General features: G+C 47.6%; 1 protein-coding gene across 1 annotated transcript; it reads left to right on the top strand.

Moving 5' to 3' along the window:
- The first annotated feature begins 8,970 nt into the window (after positions 1-8,970).
- Positions 8,971-10,666, top strand: Retn (resistin). The gene is made up of 4 exons (XM_051161935.1): positions 8,971-9,050; positions 9,192-9,328; positions 10,134-10,211; positions 10,477-10,666. Exons 2-4 carry the CDS (start codon positions 9,202-9,204, stop codon positions 10,620-10,622), a joined length of 351 nt encoding a protein of 116 aa, XP_051017892.1. The 5' UTR covers positions 8,971-9,050; positions 9,192-9,201; the 3' UTR covers positions 10,623-10,666.
- Positions 10,667-18,143: the final 7,477 nt, after the last annotated feature.

Below are 18,143 nucleotides of genomic sequence, written 5' to 3'. Positions count from 1 at the left end.
GGCAATTATCCCACATTACAAAGAATTGTTAAGACACCCCCCTCCCTTTATGAGAATAAAATGCCCAGTCTTGTTTTCTGTGTGACGTAGATATACCATTCGGGGGGCCTTGCTGGCCTTCCTCTAACCAGTGACACTTCGTTCCTGCCCCAGGGCCTTTGCACCTGCAGCTCTCTACCTGTTACCTCCCCTTAGCTTGAGGGTCACCACTTGCCATTACTTGCCTTGTGCTCTTTGAGGTTCTTTTCCTGACCTGTGGAATGTCCCAGATTCTGAGTTTGGTTGGTGGCTTCCTTGGCACCATCCGTAATGGGTCTTCCAGCATCTATGGATCTCTACCCCTGCCTTCCTGTCTTCCCTGTAACAAACAGGGCCCTAGAACCACAGCATCCATTTAAATTTGACTTAGTGGTCAGGAGCCAGAAAAGCGATGTGCTTGCTGCGGACTTCCTGTTGCCTGGTACCAAAGGGCCTGGTCTGTCCTCTCCAGGGATGTCCCGAGCCCTCAGTAACTGTCCAGATAAGATGTTAGGCAGGGTTAAAGGCATGATTTAGCAATAGAATGCTCCCCTAGGTAGGGGCCTAGGGACAAGGCTCAGGTGTAGTGCCCCTGCCTAGAATCCAGTAGTGAGGTTGGAAGTGTGCCTCAGCTGTATAGCATTGGCCTCGCACAGTTAAGGCGTTAGATTCAGTTCTCACTATTGCCGCTGCACACACAAGAAAGAAAAGAAAAAAAAAATACCCATCAAATTCTCCATCCAGAACATTTTTCTCTTGTGTGGAATCACTCAAACCTGAAAATAGAAGTTGACCAACAGCTCCTTGCTGCCAGGAACATTGTGAAAATGTGTCTGGGGTGAGGGGGTGGCCTGCTAGGGAAAAGGCTGTGCTCTTTGGGGGCAAGGATGATGTCCCCAGGGTTCAGCGTTAGCAACTGAGTGGGACAATGAAATCTTAGCAGTGGCTTTTCTAATCTAATAGAACTGCCCGCGGCTCTATTTTGTGTATAGGTCTGGTACTTGGGATAGAATCCAAGGTTTTGGCACAGTAGGCAAAAACCCACCCCTGAGCCACGCCCCCAGCCTCTTCCTGGTGGATTCTAGGCAGGGGCTCTCCCCCCCCCCCCCCCGAGTCCTCCTCCTCCTCTCCCAACCCCCCTCCCAAGACCAGGATTAAAAGCACACAGGGTTTTTGTTGTTGTTGTTGTTGTTGTTTGTTTGTTTTCGTGGGTGCTGGGAATTCAAATTCAGATCCTATGCTTGCGGAACAAGCACTTTCCTGACTGAGCCGCCTCTCCTGCCGTCCTGGTGACCCTTTGAATGTGTGCCAACCTCACGTGACACTAGTTGTGTCATCTGTAAAATTGCACAGGACTGTTGCAAGAATTAAGAGGGAACGTTGTGGTGCATGTGTAGTCATGGGGTTTAATGGTAAAGCTGAAGAGATGGGAGGAGGGAGCTGGAAGGAGGATGGCTCAACTTCGTTCCAGGAAACAGTGACCAGATGGTCCTGGCCCCCACTCCTTCCCTTCTTCCACACTTCCTCTTTTGGAAGAAGTCTTGAGCTGCTACGTAAGTCCATGCCCCCCCCCCCCCCCCCCCCCTTTTTTTTTTTTTTGGTCACTCCTGGCTGTAGAAATTCAAGGAAGGCAGCTGGGGAGATGGCCCAGTGGGTAAGAGTTCTTGATCCACAAGAATAAAGACCTGAGTGTGAATCCGAAGCTTCCATGGGAAAAAGCTGCGTGTAGCTGTGTACTTGTCTCTAGCCCCAGCAGCGAGGCAGAGGGGGATGGTGGCATTGCTGGGGCTTGCTGGCCATCAGTCTAGGTCCGGTTCAGTGAGGGATCACAAGTTAAGGGAATTGGGCTGAGGGTGACAGAGCTGGGCACCTGATATTCTTCTCTGCTTTCTGCATCTATGCACCTGCACACACACACACACACACACACACACACACACACACACACACACACATCACACACAGTCTCGCACACACAGCACACACACACACACAAGATAAATTTAAGGACGTGTTTTATAACGTTATGTGTGTGGGTTTGTTTAGTTTTTTTTGAGACAGGGTTTCTCTGTGTAGCCTTGACTATTCTGAACTCACGTTGTAAACCAGACTGGCCTTGAACTCACAGTGATCTGCTTGCCTCTGCCTCCCAAGTGCTGGAATTAAAGGCGTGCGCCGCCACCACCCAGCTAAGTTGTGCGCTTTTTTAAAGTTCCTTTTAACATCAGCATACTTTGTTACATTAAGGTGAAGAGGAAGCGGAGGTGTAGCTTGGAGAATACAAGGTGTCAGGCAAAACAAAAAACAAAACAAAACAAAAACAAAACAAACCCAAAAAACAAAAAAACAAAACAACAACAAACCAGGGCACAAATGGAACTTGGTAGGAGTAATCCTACTGCTAAATGTAATCCCAGCCTTTGAGAGGTGGGCCATCAAAATCAGAGGGTTGGGGTTGGAAAGATGGCGCAAGAATGCTTGCTATTCTTCTAGAAGACCCGTGTTTGGTTCCCAGCATCCATGTCAGGCTGCTCACAGCCACCTGTAACTCCTGGTCAAAGGGATCTGATGGCCTCTTCTGGCCTCTGAGGGCCACAGCCCCCCTATACACATAAATAAAATATAAGTACACATAAATAAACCTAAAGAAAATCAGTTCAAGGTTACTCTGCGTACCCTAAGCTACATAGGGAGTTCAAGGCCAGGTTTGGACACATGAGGCCTTGTGTAAACAAACAAACAAACAATTTAGAAACCAACACAAGGCACCAGCTGCTCTTGGGGGACCCAACATCGGTTCTCAGCAGCACTACATGGTGACTCACAAACACCTGTAACTCCAGTTCTAAAGAGCCCAGTGCTTTCTTCTGGCTCCCATAGGGACACACTCATGCAGATACATAACCAGAAGTAAAAATTACAAAAATTACAACCAAAACTGGGTCACTTTGTCATGTTTCCCAGTGTGATCTTATTGAAGAAGTCTTGCCTTTCTGCCTTTCATTTTTTTTTTTTTTTTTTTTTTTTTTTTTTTGGTTTTTTCGAGACAGGGTTTCTCTGTGTAGCCTTGGCCATCCTGGACTCACTTTGTAGACCAGGCTGGCCTCGAACTCACAGCGATCCGCCTGCCTCTGCCTCCCGAGTGCTGGGATTAAAGGCGTGCGCCACCACGCCCGGCTCTGCCTTTCGTTATTAAATAGCAATCTTTAAACCCAACAGCAACATGAGGGCTATAGGTAATACTGTGGAAGGGAGGGAATGCAAGCACTTTGTTACAAGTACAGTGAAACTTGTCAAATGCTTAGAAGAGGAGAAAAAAAGAGATACTTTTCCTGAGGGGTGGGGCTGGGGGCAGACTGAAGAGATGGCTCAGAGGCTGAGAGCATTTGCTGCTCCTCCAAAGGTCCTGAGTTCAATTCCCAACAACCACATAGTGGCTCACAACCATCTATAATGAGATCTGGTGCCCTCTTCTGGCCTGCAGGTGTTACATGCAGGCAGAACACCATACATAACAAATAAATAAATCTTAGAAGGAGGAGGCGGGTGGAGGAGGAAGAGATACCTTCTCTCCAGGCCAGGAGGAAGTGCACAGGGGGCTGGATTGAGAAAGATGTCTATCCTCCATTTGATGGTCTCAGTGGTGTCATTGGGCTCCCTTTCCAGAGTGATGGGCTAACCTGTGAGGGTCTTCACACCCTCACTCCACCTTTGAGATGAAGCAGGCATAGTGTAGACTCTTCTGGAATGTTGTAGTTACACTGAGCATGGCCATCTTCTAGCTTCTTTCTGGCAAAGATCAGCTTCTGCTGGTTGGGGCTGGGGGTGCCTTGACGTGATATTGTCACTGGGCTCAACATCTAGGACAATAGGCTTGCCAGTTAAGGAATTTATACACACACACACACACACACACACACACACACACACACACGAGTGCAGGTGGCCACAGAGGCCAGGAGAGATTATCAGATCTCCTGGAACTGGTGTTTACAGGTGTTTATGAGCAGACATCTGATGTGCCTGCCTCACCTGAGTACTCCAGATCAGTAAGCACCCTTAACCACTGAGCCATTTCTCTGACCCCAGCTAAGGTTTTATTTAACCGATAGCTGCATTGTCAGTGATGGTGGCAGCAGTCCTCGCAGAAAAACAGTGGTGATCTCAATGGCTCTAACTCCAGTACCAGGCTTTTGAGACAGGGTTTCATGTAGTTCAAGCTGGCCAGGAACTCCTTATGTAGCCAAGGACGACCTTAAACTCCTGAGCCTCAGGCCTCTACCTCACAAGTGTTATGATTAAAAGTGTATGCATGCCTTGACCTGCTTAGTAATACTGTATTGAGGGCTGATGAGATGGCTCACTGGGTAAAGGAACTTGCAGCCAAGCCTGAGGATCCGAGTTCAATACCTGGGACCTACATGGTAGAATGTGTTTACATGTGGAAACCTGAGACTGATGTAGGATGTCTTCCTTCATTCCTTTCTGCTTTATTTACTGAGGTATGATCTGTTACTGAACCTGGAGCCAGATTCAGGGCGGAATCTTTGCCTCATGCTCCTGGGTGGGCTACAACACCTGCCCACCTTTTGTGTGGATAGCAACGGCTGTATGCACTGAGTTATGTCCCAGCCCTGTACCACATCTTCATCCAATTGTACGGTGACAAGTGTCAAGGCTGGTTCTATTTCCTGCCTACTGTGAAGAGCTGACTGGCTGGTTTTGACACAGGGGTCTTGTGAAGCCCACGTTGCTGGCCTCCCTGTTGGCTCAGCATCATGAGCCCCTATTGCAGAGTCCATGCTGTTCTCCTGGCTCCTCTCAGCTCTTCTCACCCCATCCGTACCCTAAACTTTTTCTGCTTATGGGCAGAATGCATAATGGATAGATACCATATTTTCAATGTCTGTTTAACTGCTGGTGTACATGTAGGCTAATTCCATTCCTTAGCTATTGTGAATAGTGCAGCAATAAACATGGATGTGCATATATGCATGTGTCATACTGACTGGTTCCTTTAGGCATGTACAGAGTGGTATAGCTGGATTATACGGTAGTTCTAATTTTAGTTGACTTAATTCATTTGCTGTGTGTACATATACATGTTCATGTGCGCACTCAGATAATGCGTGTGAATGGACACATATGACCTGGAGGTGTCAGGTGACAACTTTGTGGAGCCAGTTCTCTCCTTTACTTTCTGTGGGTTCTGGAGATTGCCATGAGATCATCAATCAGGCTTGGGCAGCCTGTTGAGCCATCTGATCCGCTCGGATTATAATTTTTTTTTAAGCTTCCATATAAGACTGGAGAGATGACTCGGCGGTTAAGAGCACTCATTGTTCTTACAAAGGACTAGGGTTGGATTCTCAGCACCCACATGGTGGTTCACAACTATCAGTAGTTATACACATGATGTGCATACATGAGGGCAAAACACTCATGCACATAAAGTAAATTAAAAACAATTCCATATGGAGTGGCTGCACTAGTTCCCCCATGCATACACTGGGGGATATATATTATATATATTAAAAAAAAATATATATATATATATAGTATATATAGGGTGAGGGAGTCTCAGGAGATATCTTAGCCTACATAACATGAGGGCCTGAATTCAGATTTCCCAGACACCACGTAACAAGCCGCGTGCATATCAGCACTTGGGAGGCAGAGGCAGGTCGGTAGCTGTAAGTCCAAGGCTAGCTTGGCCTCTATAGAAAGTTTCTGGCCAGTCAGGGCCACATAGAGAATCTATTTCCCAGAAAGAAAAAAAAATGAAAAATGATTAAGGAAGATACCCAATGTTGACTCTAGACTCCACACGCACAGACGTATATGAACACATGCACATACTCATGAGCACACACACTGACTCACACACACACACACACACACACACACACACACACACACACAGAGAGAGAGAGAGACTGACTGTGGGCTTATCTTAGTGATAGAATAGTCACCTAGCCTACACAGGACCCTAAGTTCCATTCCTAGCACAAAGGTAGGGAAAGGTGATTATTTTTATGATATTTCCAAAACTTTCCTTTGTCTTTTGTATGTTTTACTGTTTATGTATTTCAGCACGGTTCAAAACACAGACAGCAGTGATGTGCATACAGTCATCAAGCAAGTTAGCATGCCTCGCCCCTGTCCCGTGCTTAGCCATAGTCTCTACAGGTTTGTACAGCAAGAGACTCCAATACCTTACAACAGAATCACCCTAATTCCAACCCTAGTTACCAGACAGCATGATTTAAAATTTTTCATTGTATGTATTTGTACATGGGTTGGGTGTGCATGCATGCACAGTGCACGTGTGGAAGTCACGTGAAACCTAGATTTTAAATTGTATATATGTTTGTGTATATGAAAACATAACATTAGTAAATGAGCCAAGAATCTCCCAAGGCATTCATCTTGTGTTCTATCCTTCTCATCAGGGAGGTAGCTAATGCCAAGGATTCTCCTGTGATTGACGGAAACGCCCGTCATAGCAACCTCATCACCAGAGCAACAAGTTACCGTTGAATAAACAGCCATCCAGAAGCTTCAACTTCTGGGGGAAGATGGCAACAGCTTCTAAGTGATTCTAGACATTTTTCTCCAAGTAAGGCTTCAAGGACAGATGGGTGTCAACAGCAAAGAGACTAAGCCAGCAAGAGCCCTACCCTTGAGCCATATCCTCACAACCCCCCCACCCCCTACACCCCCCCCACCCTCTACACCCCCCCACCCCCTTTACATCTTACCCATAGCTCCTCTCATTTTGATGGCCTTTGCACATCAGTGACAGAACTGAGTAGCTGTGTCAGACCAGATACTTCTGACCTTTAAAAGGAAGTTGCCCCCCACCCCTCAGGTTCCTAGCAATGCCTGTGGATGGAGACCCTGCCATACAAAAAAAAAAACCAGTGTGCCACATGACGGCCACTAAAGCCGCATTGGCATGGAAACCAGGTGGGAAGGAAGAGACCCGCTTACACTGAAGAAGAAAGAGGCAAAAACCAGGGCAGGGGATATGACTCAGTTAGAGTGTCGGGCAGGCATGGGGTCCTTCCAGTCCTCAAGCTGGAGAACCCCAAAACCACTTAGAGTGGAGCATGCCTGCTATCCCAGCATCCGGGAGGGAGAGGCAGGAGGGTCATGAGTTCAAGGTCATCCTTGGCTACGCAATTCAAGCTTGCTTGGGCTACGTAAGAGCTTGGGTCTAAATAAAAATATTAGAGTCTTTTCATCTATCTAGCTTATAATTTCCTTGGTTGATCTCAATTTTGTATAAGCCACTATCTAATTAAAAGGCAGATAGAGAGGCCGGGCGGTGGTGGCGCATACCTTTAATCCCAGCACTCAGGAGGCAGAGGCAGAGGCAGGCAGATTACTGTGAGTTCGAGGCCAGCCTAGTCTACAAAGTGAGTCCTGGACAGTCAAGGATATACAGAGAAACCTTATCTCAGGGGAAGGAAAAGACAGAGGCAGTGCAACTAACTGCTTGCTAGCCTGATTTCAATCCCTAGAATACGCTACTACACATAGCCACCTCCTGTTGGGGGATGGTCTGATGTATTTTGATGCTAATTACTGCTTACTGTCTCTGTAATTTACCTTTTGCTTAATAAAAAGCCATCCCACCTGGACAGGGCAAAAGAGATAGGTGCGGGCCTAGGAGAGAGAGGAATTCTGGGAAGAAGAGAGACCTGAAGGGAAGAGAGGAAGGCTGCCATGGATTAGATGGAGGAGACACACATGGCTGACATGGATAAAAAATCTGGCCCAGATAAAAAACATTAACAAGTATTCGGGATTATGGATGGGAGGTATCTTGATAGAAGTTATTAGACGCAGATGGCATGGCATTGAGGCAGGGATCCCATACCTGCCCCACTCTGGGAGATAGTTTAGAAGATTGATATCTGCCCTGCCCCAGGTTAACTAAGGCTATTTTAAAATATAACAAGTGTCTGTGTCTTAATTGATCACTAGCCGGACCTATAGGTAATACAGATAATTTTAAATACAATAACCTCCAGTTGCCCTCTGACCTGCACATGCTCATTGTGACATGCACACATCTACAACCACACATGTCACACACGTGCAATAACAACTAAATACTATTTTTAAAGGCAGAGACGATAGACTGGGTTCCATTGCGTCATTCATACACATAAATATTCTATATGTGGGCTGGAACTATCATTTAAATTTATCATTTAAATTATCATTTATTTTATGTCTTTATCATTTAAATTATGTTTGAGAAAGAGAGATTTCCAAAGGACCCAGAGGGACAGGGCCCTTGCTCCTTGCACCAGAAAGCAGAGCTCTTTCCTAGAATCCCCCAGTAAGGTGCTTCTGGTGACGGGTGAGACCTCCCAGGAAATGACGAGGGGGTGGGGGGGGAGGGCTCTGGTTCAGTGGTAGGAGCTCTTGCTTAGGCTCCTCCAGTGAGGGGCTGGGGCTGTAGCTCTGTGGTAGACTATCTGTGTAGGATATACCACTGAGGGCATGGAGGTGGAGCTCAGATGTAAAATACCTGCCTACAGTCTACCAGTGAGGGGCTGGGGACATGGTTCAGAGATAGGGAGTCTGTTTATAATTCCCTAGTGAGGGTCTGGAGATATGACTCGACAATTGAGCACTTGCCTGGATTTTAGGCAGTAGGGCAGCTCGACTTCATTGCATATCTCCACCAAACAAAGACAGTGTCTCAGTTTGTATCTCCAGCCCTGAAAGTGAAGTCTTGACTCCTGCCTTTCCCACCATGGTCTTTAGAGTTGTCTCCACATCACCTCCTGAGCAGAAGCTAAAGCAGGAAGGGCTGGGCAGGAGGTGGATGTCCCTTTTCTTGGGGCCTCTAGCGTTTGCCTCTCTTGGCCCCAGATGTGGCAATGGAGGGCAAAGGGCCAAGGGACTTATTACCCAAGGCAGGCTGGGCCCCATCCAGAGGTTAACAAGTAGGAGCTGTGGGACGGGAGCTCCTGTCCACAACTGAGTTGTGTCTTGGGAGTCTGCTGACCACGGTAAGTAACAGCCCTCTGCTAGTCAGAGCTCCCATGTGTGGGGACCCAGGACCACTGAATGGCCATCCCAGTACTCCACAAGGGCAGAAGGACATGGTGGTCTGACTGGTCTAATGTGGGGCTCTTGGCTATCTCTTGCAGTACCTACAGGATGAAGAACCTCTTACTTCTCCTCCTCATCCTCTTCCCTGTCCTGGGGCTGATGGGTTCCAGCTTGTCACAGTGTTCCGTGGATGAAGCCATCGACAAGAAGATCAAGCAAGGCTTCAGCTCCCTATGTGAGAAGCCCTCCACTCCATCTTGCTGAGGACCTCAAAGGCTTATCTCATCAGTAACGGGAACAGACCCACCCAGCTGCAAGGCTAGCCTCCAGCCTCAAACTCACCCTGTCTACAAGTTCCAATCGAACCCCGCTCTGTCCTACCTTGAGCCGTGGCTCCAGCCCACAACTTAACTTCTTTCAACCATCACCCCAAATCTTCCTTTACTCCAAAAGGCCTCACTTTGTGGCCCAGGGAGGCTTCTAGTCCCGAATCCTCTTGCCTCAGCCTCCTGAGTGTTTGGAGTACAGGTGTGAGCCACCATGCTGGCTTCTCTAAGGGCAAAATATTTTTATTGTAACATGTTCCCTCTACATGTCTGTGTATGTGTGTTTATATATGTGGTGCACATGTGTGAAGGTGCATGTGTGTGTGTGTGTGTGTGTGTGTGTGTGTGTATAGTCATGTGTAGGCCTGAAGGTGATGTAGTGCCACCGTCCCACTCTCTCCTTTTGTTTTGTTGAGGTGGAGTCTGTTAGTTGAAGCCAGGGCTTGTGCGTTTGTAATTGTGTGGCTAGCCATCTTGTTCTGGGGACCCCATGTCAGTCTCTCTCCTGGATAGGTGTCCCCCCACCAACACCATGCATGCCTGGTTTTTAGGTGGGTCCTGGGGCTCCCCGCACTTTCAAGTCAAGCTCTTTAGCCACCGAGTCATCTCCTCACCCTGCTGGGAGGAATTTGAACCCATTGTTAAGTGCCAAACTCAAAGATCTCCCTGCTCAAGGATGACGTTGTATAATCCCTTCCATCTTTCTCTCTGCAGTGTCAGAAGCATTAATGAACATTGGCATACAATGCCGGACAGTCTCCTCCAGAGGAGACTTGGCCTCCTGCCAGGAAGGTGAGTCCTAACTGTTGTTCAGACTTTATGGAAGTCCCCTGAGATTCCTCTGCCTTCCTTGTCTGAGGTATCAATATCTATGTCCTTAGGGCTCTGTCCCAGACTTCCAGTCTTCTCACCTCCCAATCCAGGCCCAGGTCTCCATCAGTGCCCCATTTAGACATCTTGCACTCTGTTTCCAGGGCAACAGCCTCCACCCCTTACCCCATCTCTACCTCCCACGACTGCAGTCTTCCAGCCCCTGTGGGGGCTTCTCTCCTTGCAGGCGAAGCAGTTACGGGTTGTTCCTGCGGCTCTGCCTGTGGCTCATGGGACGTTCGCGAGGGAAAAACATGTCACTGCCAGTGTGCGGGCATAGACTGGACAGCGGCCCGTTGCTGTGCCCCGTGGGTTGGTGCCCCGAGGTCTTGAGAGCTGAGCTTGCCTGCCATGTGCTGGAGCAAGAAGGATGGGGAGAGAGCGAGCTTGGGGCAGTTCGAAGAATAAGATGATGGTCATGTTGCTGCTGAAGTGGACATGGGCCTTGTGTGACTTCCTTAGTGGAGAAGGGGGTATATGGGGATCCCTACTCAGCACTGAAGGGTTTACTTCCGGCCTATCACACTCTCTGTTCTTTTTTTTTTTTTTTTTTTTTCCCCTTCTTCCTACCCCATCTTTTTGATAGAGTCTCATGTAGCCCAGGCTGGCCTTAATGCTCACGTCATAGATGAGACAGGACCTTCACAGGACCGGGGATCCGCAGCACTCAAGTCCATTTTCACCTTTGTGGATGCAGGGTCAAATACCTATTTTCAATCAGAGGCACCCAGGGCACTTACACCCCCGTGAATACTACAATACAAAAGCCCAGGGCAGAGGATATCTTTTTCCTTGTATCTTGAGCTTAGAATAAAGCATTTCCTGAGTGCTAGTAAATGTCTGTCGAATGAGAGCCAGTGAGATGGCTCGGTGGGGAAGGATGCCTGCTGCCAAGGTGGAAGATCTGAGTTTGATTCCTGGAGGCTACATGGCTGAAGGTGAGCTCTGACTCCTGCAAGCTGTCTTCTCACTTCTGCATGTGCACGGAAGTGCTGTGCGTTATGTGCACACAGAATAAACAGAGAACAAAGGCAATAAAGATGTTTGTTTAATTAATAAACTAATCTCGATGGTCAACTTGACAGGTTCTAGAATTGCCTAGAAGATATGCATCTGGGCATGCCCGGGAGAGAGTTGGCAAATTGGGTTAATTGAGGTGAGAAGGTCCTGAATGTGGCTGCTGCTATTTCACTGTTGAGGTCCTGATTGAATAAAAGGGAGAAAGTGGGATCTGGAGAGAGAGAATTAAGAACACTTGCTGCTCCTGAGGAGGACCTAAGTTGGCTTCCCAGTGCCTATGCTGGGCAGCTGACAGCCACCTCTAAGTCATGTGCCCACCCCCCCACCACACCACACACACAATATAAATACCACACACCACACACACACACCACACATACATACACCACACCCACACACACACACACCACACCACACACACATACACACCACACACACACCACACACACACACACACCCACACACACCACACACGCACACACCATACACACATACCACACCACACACATATACACACCACAACACACACACATATACACCACACACACCACACCACACACACATCCACACCATACACACACACACACACACACACACACACACACACACACACGAACAACAGCAATGGGGCCTATAGCTCAGAGCTTAAGAGCACTTGCTGTTCTTCCAAAGGACCAAGTTAATTTCTGAACACCCAAATGAAATGTGTCTTAGGGTTACCATGACGAAAGAACAAGTTGGAAAGGGTTTGTTTGGCTTACATTCCCGTATTGCAGTAAGGCAGGAACTCAAACAAGACAGGAACTTGGAGGCTGACAAATAGACCATGGAGGGGTGCTGCTTAGTGGCTTACTTCCTGTAGTTTCTCAGTCGGCTTCCTTATAGAACCCAGGACCACTAACTAGCCCAGGGATGGCACCACCCACAGTGGACTGGGCCCTCTGCCTTTGATCACTAATTGAGAAAATGTCTTATAGCTGGATCTTGTGGAGGCATTTCCTCAACTGAGTCTCCTTCCTTTGACTTGTGCCAAGTTGACACAACAAGGTGGCTCATGACCATCTGTATCTCTGCTACAAGAGATTTTACACCTCTGACTTGTACACAAACCTGTAGTCATGTGCAAATTCTCACATTTAGACACACACATTCCTATACATAATTAGAAAATAATAAAAGATAAGCTGGGTAGAGGCACATGCTTTTTGTTTGTTTGTGTTTTTTGAGACAGGGTTTGTCTGTGTAGCCTTCGCTGTCCTGGACTTGCCTTGTAGACCAGGCTGGTCTCGAACTCACAGAGACCCACCGGCCTCTGCCTCCCGAGTGTTGGGATTACAGGTGTGTGCCACTATGCCCATCTGAGGCACACACTTTTAATCTCAGCATTTGGGAAGCAGATGTAGGTAGATTTCTGAGTTTGAGGCCAGCCTGGTTCTCAGTGTCAGTTCCAGAACAGTCAGGGCTGCACAGAGAAACCCTGTCTTCAAACACAAAACAGGAGAGAGAGAGAGAGACAGAGACAGAGAGAGAGACAGACAGAGACAGAGACAGAGACGGGGGTGGGGGGAGAAGGAGAGAGAGACTGTTAAGATGACTCAGTGGGTTCAGGTACAGACCCCTGCTGCCAAACCAGACACTCACATGGTAGAGGGAGAGGATGGATTCCCACAGTTTGTCCTCTGACTTCTACAGGTACGCCATGGTACGTGTGCTTACATACCTGTGTACACACACACATGCACACAAAATAGAATAAATTTAAATGTTAAAAAACAAAACAAAACAAAACAAAAAACCAAAAACACAACAGAGGGCCGGGGAATGACAGATCAGTGATTAATAGCATGCATTGCTTTGTCAGGCCATGTGAACTGGCAACCAGGGTAACCGGACTGAAGCAAGAGTGAGGTCGAGACATGTATAGACCCCAAAAATCTCAATCTTGAGTCTCTCGACTCCCACCTCCAGTTAGCCATGTAGCCTGGCGACCAGCTACACCTGGAATTCCTTTCCATGCAAATGAAGCATTCCCAGCACCTAAGCCCCGGCTAATGATGTACGCTCATCCCGAAAACCCCTACCCACACCCCCAAGGTTTATACAGCCCCGATTCTCCCCAATAAACAGAGCTGTATCACTGGAAGGAGCTGTACCGGAGAAGGGTATCCACCCAACCATCCCGGGTTTTGGAGTGGCACCTGAGTTCAAGTTCCAGCAGAGTCACCTATTACTCTAGGGATGTTTGGCGCCCTCTTCTGGTTTTCACAGGCATCTGCACTCACATGCACACACCCACACACATGAGAACAGGTAATTAAAATAAACCAGGCTGCTTGTGTGGTGCCCTCACAGCTTTAATTCCAGTACTTGGGAAGTAAAGTCAGACTGTTAGTTTGAGGCCATCTTGGTCAACCCGGTGAGTCCCATGCGAGGCCAGTGCTATGCAGTAAGACCCTACTGCAATAAATTAAGGATGAATAAATTATTTTAAATTGTCTTTGATACTGAAAGTTGCTTTCCCCCTCTTTTTCCTTTTTAAACTTTTTATTGGTCCTCTGTGAATTTCACATCATGCAGCCCACTCCTACTCATCTTCCCATCCTTTTGTATCTGTTCTCTGCCCTTGTAACCTCGTCCCCAAAAGAAAACATAAGAAACCAAACCAGCAGGAGCTGGAGAGATGGCTCAGAGGTTAAGAGCACTGACTGCTCCTCCAGAGGTTCTGAGTTCAATTCGCAGCAACCACATGGTGGCTCACAGCCATCTACAATGTGATATGATGCCCTCTTCTGGCATGCAGGTGTATGTGCAGGCAGAGCACTGTATACATAATAATAAGTAAGTAAATCTTAAAAAAAGAAACTAAACAAACAAACAAAAAAACCAAAACCCAAAACCAACAACAACAAAACCCCAACAAACCAACCCCCCCAAAAAAACAAAAACAAAAACCCAAAAAACAAGAAAACAACAACAGCAAAAACATCTCATCATGGAAGCTGTACTGTGGCACACACTATACCCTTTTGTCTATATATTTTTGACTGCAAATGTTCATTGCAATAAGTCATTGGTCTGGTTCATGGCCTCTGGCATCTGCTGTTAATACTGGCTCCTCACTGGGACTCCTCTCCGATATCCATCCTGTTGTTGCCTGTGTCATGGAGATCTTGCAGGACTGGCCCTTCATGTGCTCCAGAAGTTCCTAGATGGAGTAGATGTTGAGGTGGGCCAACTGGTAGCCCTGGATCTGGACCTGGGTGGTAGCTGGCTTGGTCAGCCCGCCAGCCCTCTTGCACCCTCGCCACCAGGGCCAGGCTTTTCAGCATTGCCCCAGCCAGCTCACCCAAAGCTTCAGCATGCCCTAGGGACCTGCTCACCATCATCCCTGGCACCGGAGCCAGCTCTACTGTGCTGCCCAGGCGAAGTGCGGGGCTGCTCTCTGGAGTGCTGCAGCTGGCGAGGGGTGAGACCAGCTCTGTTGAGTGCTGCACAACCCTTGGACACCAACATGGTCCTACGAGGCAGCCCAGATCAGGAACATGCGCATAGCATTTGATGGTAATAGAAGCTCTTGCTGCTGCAGGGACCCAGACCCAGACATGACCCTCAATGACAGCATGGGCCAGGGCTTCATTATGGCCTCAGGTGGCATCTCAGGCTACTCACATCAGTGTGTTCCTCTCTACCCTGGGGTCTCTAGAGCTGCCTCTCTTTGCAGTGCTCAAAACCATTCCACTACTTTATCTCCCGACCTCTGGGTGTCTTTCTCCTGCCTGCTCTGTGTGGCAGTGGGCAGGGCCTCTGGGTGTCTTCAAATGTTTATTCAACCCAACGATTCCAAAGGAAATAAATCCCTGGCCAAAGTTAGACAGAAAACAGTAAAACTGTAATTCAGCATGGAGTTGTCCAGCCTCCTGGTTGAACCCTTACCACAACCAACTAGAGAGATCAACAGATAGGCCAATGACGAGAAAGTAAACACAGCAGGGCGTGTCCAGTTAGTTGTGGGTCTCCTTTCTGCAGGCACTGCTCTTCTTCCTGGGCTAGCATGCAGCTCTGGCAGTCATAGTGACTCACGCAGTGGTTGGTTTTCTCAAAGGAAGAAGACACACACAGACCCACTAGCACTTGGCTTTGTTACTGGCTCTGCTGATGGACAGTGTGAGTCGCCACTTCCCAGGGAGCGGGAACAGCGTCCGCCTTCTCCTCTCTGGCTCTGCCTCAATCTGTAGTGCGCAAACTGCTCGGATACGTTTAGACTTCCATTTCTCTGCCACCTATTTTCTTGCTTCTTTCTCTCCCATCACTCCACCCCCTACTTATTCACTTCCTGTTGCACAGGCCAGGGCTGGGCTTGGGACTAAGGTGTTGTCCTGGAACTTCCTGCCATCCTGGGATTGAAAGCTATTTTCATACAATATACTCTGATAAGGGCTTCCCCTTCCCACCTCCCCACCCATCCAATGCCACATCTTTCCCTCTTTTTAGAAAACAAATAGGCAAACAACAAACAGAAAGCAACAACAACATAAAAACCAAACCCATAATAATAAAAAAATAAAGAAAAAGCACAAGACACACACACACACACACACACACACACACGCACACGCACATGCACACACACACATGCACGCACGCACATACACGTCCCAAAACACGAACCCCAGATCCATAAAGCCACAAAATTGGGAACCCTAAAGCACAAGCGAAAGGCCGATAAGATAAAATATGAAACAAAAGTTTTACAAACACACCATCTTTCTGGTTCATTAAACCAGTAAGGCTCCATTTGAGAAAACGAATTTTTTTCCTTTGCAAGCAGTTGTCAAGTGTATATACTTGTCAAGCGGCTAGGGATGGAAGCCCATGTCTACTCCCACTGCCCCCCCCCCCCTTTTTTTGTGCTTACACTCCATCTGATTTGGACCTGCACATATCCTGTGCGTGCTGCTACAGTCCCTGTAAGTCTGTATGTATGTGAGTCCTATTTTGTTTGGAAGACACGGTTCCCTTGTTGTCATCCATCCCTTCTAGCTCTTACAATCTTTCCTCTCCTATTCTGCATAGCTCCCTGAGCCCTGAGGGGGACCGGTTTGATGAACACATTCGATTTAGGACTCTCTGCACACTGTCCAGTTTGGGTCTTTTTGTTAGCTCCCATCTACTGCAAGAAGATGCTTTTCTGATGATGGCTGAACAAGAAACTGCTCTCTGGGTCCTACAGAATGTTGTCAGGAGACATTTTGTTGCTATCTTCCCTTGGCATAACAATAACATTTTTTGTTTCAAAAATCAGGTGCCCATAGATATGTGAATTTATATCTGGGCCTTCAATCAAGTTTATTGGTCAACAACATGTCTATTTTGTGCTAATACCATGCTGTTTTTATTAGTATAACTCTGTCGTATAGTTTGAGGTCAGGGAGGGTGATACCTCCAGTAATTCTTTAAATAAGTAAAGCCTTAAATAGTTTCAGACATCACGTAGAGTATAGATATGCTAAACATGCAACTATACATGAATATTCATATGGGCATCCTCTTCACAAAAGAGTGCGAGGGAATCTTTGACTTGCATCTTTGATCTGTGACTGAAGGTATTTGGAGGTTTGAATAAAGCCTGTGTGCGTATAATGTGTGAGCCAGGTAGGGGAGCAGATAGTTGGAGTGAGTGCCTCTTTTCTTCTGTTGTGTACATGTGGAGGGGAGAATACCATTAGGTCCCCAGCAGGGCAAGTGTTAAAGATATGGGTCTGACCTCAGCATTAGATGCAGGTATGTAGTCACAGTGGTTTTTTCCCCTCCTTGCCTAACATCCGTTTTGCTCTCTGTGGTGCCTCAGAAAGTTCCACCTTGGCTCCAGTGATGCAATTGGTTAACATGTGGTCCTTTTATGAAAAGTAGAACTTGGGTAGGGCAGGGTTGAACTGTGGAGTGAGGCTGGAGATAGGAGGTGTTGGGGGCAGGGAAACTTAGCTGTTGTTCTAAAAGTTAAACCCTTGAGTTGATATAACTTTTGTGTGTGTGTGTGTGTGTGTGTGTGTGTGTGTGTGTGTGTGTGTGTGTAGACAGAAAACGTAGATGAAAAGCTGGGCATATGGGGCATAATTGTAATACCAGATGAGGAGGTGGAAAGAAGTGGGTTATTAGTGCTTGCTGGACAGCCAGTCTAGCCTACTTTGTGACCTCCAAGCTAGTGAGAGATGCTGCCTTAAAAAAAACAAGCGCACCACCGGGCTGTGGTGGCACACTCCTTTAATCTCAGCAGAGGCAGGTGGACCTCTGAGTTCGAGGACAGCCTGGTCTACATAGTGAATTTCAGGACAGCCAAGGCTACACAGAGACACTCTGTCTCGAAAAACCACAAAAACCAAAACCCAAAACCAAACCCAAAAAACAAGTGGTCAGTGCCTGAGAAGTGACAGCCAACGTTCTCCTCTGCCTCTTACCCTATACATAAAAAAATGTCAGGCAGATTAAATCAGGCACATTCCATCTGTCTGTTTCCTCTGTCTGTCTTCTGCCCAGACCCTCTGGCTTCCTCAAAAAAATCTCTCTTCTGACCCCATGGCTGGTGTTGCTTCTTGGCCACCCATGAAAGGTCTGTCTCTCTGAAGACTCTCTCTTGATGGGGAAGTGGGAGATACCCACAGGGCAGGAGAACTGGTATGGATCCCTGGAAGGAGAAGGTGAACCCTTTCTTCCCTCCCCATCTGCCCCACATTTCCCAATCTGTCATGACACCTTCCGGTAAGTGGGGGATGTGTAGACACTTGGGAAGGTGCGGGGCTCAAGGCTGTGGTAATCTACGCGAATCAACCAAGCAGA

Source organism: Acomys russatus, chromosome 19 (genome assembly GCF_903995435.1).
Source record: "Acomys russatus chromosome 19, mAcoRus1.1, whole genome shotgun sequence".
Classification (NCBI taxonomy): domain Eukaryota; kingdom Metazoa; phylum Chordata; class Mammalia; order Rodentia; family Muridae; genus Acomys; species Acomys russatus.
This window is presented reverse-complemented; position numbering and strand designations above follow the sequence as displayed.